This window comes from Tarenaya hassleriana, unplaced genomic scaffold (assembly GCF_000463585.1).
Source record: "Tarenaya hassleriana unplaced genomic scaffold, ASM46358v1 Cleome58, whole genome shotgun sequence".
Classification (NCBI taxonomy): Eukaryota; Viridiplantae; Streptophyta; class Magnoliopsida; order Brassicales; family Cleomaceae; genus Tarenaya; species Tarenaya hassleriana.
In genome coordinates this window covers 77,154-83,280 of record NW_010968329.1, presented here as the reverse complement: position 1 = coordinate 83,280, position 6,127 = coordinate 77,154, and the positions used below count along the sequence as shown (strand labels likewise).

Below are 6,127 nucleotides of genomic sequence, written 5' to 3'. Positions count from 1 at the left end.
CCCTTTCCCGAACCACAAGTCATGGTTAGCCTCTAGCAAGACGCCATGACCACCCACCTAGAATAGAGTTAGAGGTGATCTAACAAAGCCAGCATTAGTTCGAGTTCTGATCCTTTGTCTCACGATGTCATAGGTTGAACAAGGGCATGGTGTGAGCCACCCTTCAAGTTTAACCGCTTACTCGTCTAGGCAAACCTGACTGATAAAATAGATGTACATTCATCTATAGCGTGGCCACGCATTTTCACAGTCCGATTTCCACGAGGGGCCCAGCGACATCTCTCTTGTGTAGGAGGTGACAAGTCCCGTATTGCATGTCTACTATCTGCATATGATTCGTTAACGTATCTGAGCAACGCCGTTATGATCATCCGGTTAAAGACGATGTTTGACGCAGTCAAGACACGTCACTCCTCATATCAGATACTCTAGACATCTCAGGTCTGAGGATCCAAGAACGAACCGCTGTATGAGATTCAAGTCATGACTCATGTCCATGTGACAATCACATGCGGGTCATCCAGTAACTCGTTCCAAACGAGAACTCACGATTGTGATTTGCATCCAATGCATATGATCATAATCATCTATCACACATCATGCTTGTCTTAATTCATCATTGTTCCCACAATGATAACTGACCAGGGAGTTTAGAATCATGTGCAATGATTCAAGGATATTTACCGTAATATAACAAACATGATAATCATATAACGGGAAAAGTAATGCATTCATAAACCAATGAATCAATACATAGTCAAAATGTCATATCACGGATCATCGTAGAGCATTACAACCAACACGAACCATGTCTAACAGTGTTCGGTTCCTCCGTTCAGACACGCCGTTCCATTGTGGCGTTCCAGGAGGAGTTAATTGTGATATAATACCACAATCAACCAGATAGTCAGTGAACTCTTGGCTCATATACTCGCCACCACGATCAGATCGAAGTGTCTTGATTGTCTTGCCAAGCTGGTTCTGTACTTCATTTCTAAAAGCCTTGAACATTTCAAGTGTTTCAGACTTATGTCTCATCAAATAGACATAACTGTATCGACTGAAATCATCAGTGAACGTAACGAAATACAGACAACCTCCTCTAGCTGGACAGCTCATTGGTCCGCATACATCACTATGTATCAGATCCAATAACACTGTCGCTCTTTGTCCTTTCCCTTTGAAAGGATGCTTTGTCATCTTGCCCATCAAATAAGAATCGCAAGATTCAAGAGACTCAAAGTCAAATGAATCCAGAAGACCTTCATAATGAAGCTTCTGAATGCGCTTCTCGTTTATATGGCCTAGACGACAATGCCAGAGGAAGGTCGGGTTTAAGTCGTTCGGCTTAAACCGTTTAGTACTCACGCTATAGATGGATGATGTCGAGTTCGAAGGCTGATCATTCAAGACGTACAAACCATTTGAAGATTTATGTAGAATTTGTCTTTGAAGTGACGTAGAAAATTATGAAATTGAGAACATGAGAAAAAAATAAAAGGGGAACTAAGTCCCTTATTTTTTTATTAATCGTAGAAGTGATACATATCCTATTTATAATACACTAAAGTTAACGGTTAGGAAAAATTACAAAGGAAAGAAATCAATTAAAAAATATAGCACAAGGAAAGATGCAAACGTGCGTTCACAAAAGGAAGATTAACATGTCTTGGAATCAATCCAAGATGTGATTGATTATCTCCAACGGTCATATTGCATCTTGCCAAGTCATCTTTCAATATCTTCACAAGATTAGGTTAGTTGCCAAGTCAACCATCTCTCCATGTTTGTCCGCCAAGGTATTGCACTACATATGGAAAGTAGTCTCCTTCTCAACCGACATGTATTCTTGCAGCATCGTAAACTCATGCAATGTCTTCATCATTGTTGTCAAATTTTCTCTTACTTCAACATTCCCCCTCAAGATTAGTTTGGAGGAATTTTAGAAAACTAATCTTGCCAAAAGAATGCATTGCTCGGTCTTCATGCGTCCAATCTCCTTCCATGGCGATTCCTTTAGTTTCAAAGTTCTCGTACGCCCTATATTCGATTTCATTTTCTGCTTATACTTCAAGAAAGGATTAGAACACACAATGGAGGCCAAAACACTCCATTTAAAACAAAAAATCGAATGTTACGATGCAATGATATGTTTATCATCAAATAGGAGTAAGAAAAGACCCATAATATATTTAGACTCAAGTTTATATGCTAACATTTGGTGATATGAGTTATTACAAAGAGTTTCAAATATTTCATCTAGGTTTTTATTGATATCACGAACAAATTTAATCATACTCCTAATATATATGAAATCATTTTCATCATGCAATACAAACTCATTTTCACCGGGATCAAAAACAAAATTATTGAAGATAAATTTACCATTCCTAGAGTTATTAAAACTCATAGGTGATGCCAACAAGTTGTGTTCGGATATACCTTTTTCGGAAGAGAAGTTTACGAGTGTATCATGCCATTCCCCCTCACTCGTGAGCTTCTCAACACTTTGACGTCGCATGAGTATTTGTTGTATTTTCTGGACATAATCACTAAAAACACCAAACATATCACTTGAAACACAAAAATCGAAAGTGATAGGAGAATAGAAGATACTACAAACTTGGGTTTCTCTCCATGCGAAGCGGATGCTCGGATTTGTTATTATACTCAGATGCGGAATGAGTTCAGATGGATGTGATGCCTCTTCTTCGGGGTTCTTTGCCTCCGTTATGAGGTCATTTTCAATCGCATTCGTTCCTCTTCCTTCTTCTTCTTCTTCTTCCGAGAGTGCATGATCTAGGTCATTACCCTTGTCATGGTTTTTCTGATCGGTTTGTAGTTCTCCATACATTGTTTTTGCCTCTTCAATGTATTCGACCTGTGCTTTTTGCATCATTTCATAAAACTCATTAGTTCGAAATAATTCTTCAAGAAGAGTAATACTTAACTCGATGTTGTTTGCATTGGCATTTTGCACCAACGTCTCTCTTAAGGACTTTGGTATTTTGGCTAAGACATCTTCGACATCCCAATGCTCTCTGTATTCTGGTTCTTCATAAACCTCATCATACTCACAATCGCTATCGCAATACTCACACATATTGGTGATAAAGAGATATGACAAATAAATTCTTCTCGGTTTGAAAATGAAAAGACCAAGAGAGACAAGAAAAAATTTGGTGAACCGTGGCTTGAATGAATGGCCAACGATTCACTTCAAGAAAACTCTCCTTTAGATTTGAATGAATAACCGAAAGGGAGAACAAAATTCTGAAAAATGAAATGAGCAGGCTCCTCTTCGTTATACACACAACCGAGAGGGAATATGCTTCGATTTCGCAGCGGAATAAAAAACACAAGATCCTCTAGATCTTATGCTCTGATACTATGAAGAAAAATAAAATGCAGAAATAAAATAAGACAAATAGAAAGGAACGAAATTATTTTTATTGCTACATCTCTTCTTCTTCTTGTTCTATTACAATGAAAATAACTCACATATTTATAGGAAAATTAACAAATGAAATAAAAAGAAATATAGATATAACGGAAATAAATATGATTCACAATATTTAACATAATATTGTGTTCCTCCAAAATCTAGATTTTCCTCCAATCACATATTCATTTTCCTACTTCAACATTCCCCCTCAAGATTGATTTTGAAAAAAATGCAAAAATCAATCTTGAAAAGATAATGCGATAAAAATCCATAGACATTTTCATTGTCTTTTGAAAAATCCATAAAAATCATATATTCATTTTCCTACTTCAACATTTCCCCTCAAGATTGATTTTGAAAGAATGCAAAAATCAATCTTGAAAAGATAATGCGATAAAAATCCATAGACATTTTCATTGTCTTTTGAAAAATCCATAAACACCAAATTTAGTTCTTTTAGAGAATATTACCCATGTTCAAATCACTTCGCTTGACTTTGAAATTCTACCTTTAACTCTTTTTGTCATAGCACCTCGCTTGATCTTAGAGTTTTTAGGTTTGACTTCTTTTTGTCACAGCACCTCGTTTGATTTTGGGATTTTTACTCCTATTTGAACGATTTGGATATATGAACATCCAAAACTAAAAAAAAAGAAGAGATTGAGAAAAAAAAGATATAGAGCAGATCGAACCAGGCTCTGATACCATGAAGATTTATGTAGAATTTGTCTTTGAAGTGACGTAGAAAATTATGAAATTGAGAACATGAGAAGAAAATAAAAGGGGAACTAAGTCCCTTATTTTTTTATTAATCGTAGAAGTGATACATATCTTATTTATAATACACTAAAGTTAACGGTTAGGAAAAATTACAAAGGAAAGAAATCAATTAAAAAATATAGCACAAGGAAAGATGCAAACGTGCGTTCACAAAAGGAAGATTAGCATGTCTTGGAATCAATCCAAGATGTGATTGATTATCTCCAACGGTCATATTGCATCTTGCCAAGTCACCTTCCAATATCTTCACAAGATTAGGTTAGTTGCCAAGTCAACCATCTCTCCATGTTTGTCCGCCAAGGTATTGCACTACATATGGGAAGTAGTCTCCTTCTCAACCGACATGTATTCATGCAGCATCGTAAACTCATGCAATGTCTTCATCATTGTTGTCAAATTTTCTCTTACTTCATTTTTCTATCTCAAAGCTTTTGACCATTGATTGTCTCCACTTTTGACTTTGGTAAGTTGGTGGATGTTGAGTCATTTTGGTGTCACGCTTACATCATCTCCTCTTTTGGGCTTTCAAGAAGCCTTATTAAGTTTGTGGGCTTGAACATTGGGCCTTTGTTGTTGGTTGGACTTGGAGTGATGTTTGGGCCACTAATATGTTTTATTAGCCTATTTCTGAACTCCCCTTGAATCATACGCACGAAAGCCGCTTGCAGTCTTTTGACCCTAGCTCGTGTCAATGGCCCTTGCACTTGAAGCTCCTCTTGGACATTTGAATGAGGTCGATCCTGTGTCCTAGTGATGTCCTCATCATTCTCTTCCTCTTCAAAAGGATTTGTCCTCAAATCTTGTTCATCATCTGCATCAAAAGGAGAAAAGTCAGCAACGTTGAAAGTAGGACTAACGCCATACCCACCTGGAAGTTTAATTTTGTAGGCGTTGTTGTTGATCTGTTCAAGAACCCGAAAAGGGCCTTCGCCTCTTGGCATCAACTTCGACTTCCTCTGACTAGAAAAACATTCCTTTCGCATATGAACCCACACCAAGTCCCTAGGCTTGAAAACAACCTCTATACGTCCCTTGTTAGCTTGCTTGGTGTATTGTTCCGTACGCCTCTCGATATTCTTCCTCGCTTTCTCATGTATCTGCTTCACAAACTCGGCCCTTTTCTTTCCATCAAGGTTAGTTTGTTCAGACATAGGTAAGGGACTCAAATCTAACGGAGTAGTTGGATTAAGCCCATACACAATCTCAAATGGAGAAAAACGAGTAGCATTATGCACATATCGATTATATGCAAATTCAACATGTGGTAAACAGTCTTCCCACATTTTAATATTCTTGCTAATCAATGCCCTAAGCAATGTGAATAGTGTTCTATTAACTACCTCAGTCTGTGTTGGTTTTAATGCTCTACGATCAGATTCGGGGCCATGCTTCCCAACATGAGACAGGAGATCTCGTTGTCGTCAGTCTGATGCTTCTACCAAGCATCCTTGACGGCTCTCGTGGCATTGGTCGCAGGCTCTGGTGGTAGAGCCCCTTCTAGGACGTATGACTTCTTGTCGTGCTTGAGAACTATTCTCAAGTTACGATACCAGTCTAAGAAGTTCGTCCCAGTCAATTTATCCTTTTCAAGGATAGATCGCATCGTCCAACTCGGTACGCTACCGGTTGACGCCATGTCCTACAAAAGAGACAAAACAGAACGAACAAAACAAATGCAGATTCTATTAATGATCTACTACCAGCTAGTCCATCATCAATCAGTGTCTACATCACTATGATCTACTACCAGCTAGTTCATCATCAAACAATGACAACATAGATGCAAAAATGAGCTATATTCCCATAAAGAAAAATAACCCTACAATAAATTTCTATATGGGACTAAGATCCGTATTTCACATAAGAACAAGTTTTTACACTCAGTCTTATGCTATTTAGGTA

The 6,127-nt window shown here is 37.7% G+C and overlaps 1 protein-coding gene across 1 annotated transcript; it reads right to left on the bottom strand.

Annotated features, from left to right (window-relative positions):
- Nucleotides 1-4,725: 4,725 nt before the first annotated feature.
- On the bottom strand, nucleotides 4,726-5,376 carry LOC104798813. The gene has a single exon (XM_010521018.1). The coding sequence runs from the start codon at nucleotides 5,374-5,376 to the stop codon at nucleotides 4,726-4,728; it is 651 nt and encodes a 216-aa protein (XP_010519320.1).
- Nucleotides 5,377-6,127: the final 751 nt, after the last annotated feature.

Coding starts and splice junctions, on each gene's coding strand:
- LOC104798813 (XM_010521018.1), bottom strand. CDS start 5,376: ATGTCTGAACAAACTAACCTTGATGGAAAGAAAAGGGCCGAGTTTGTG.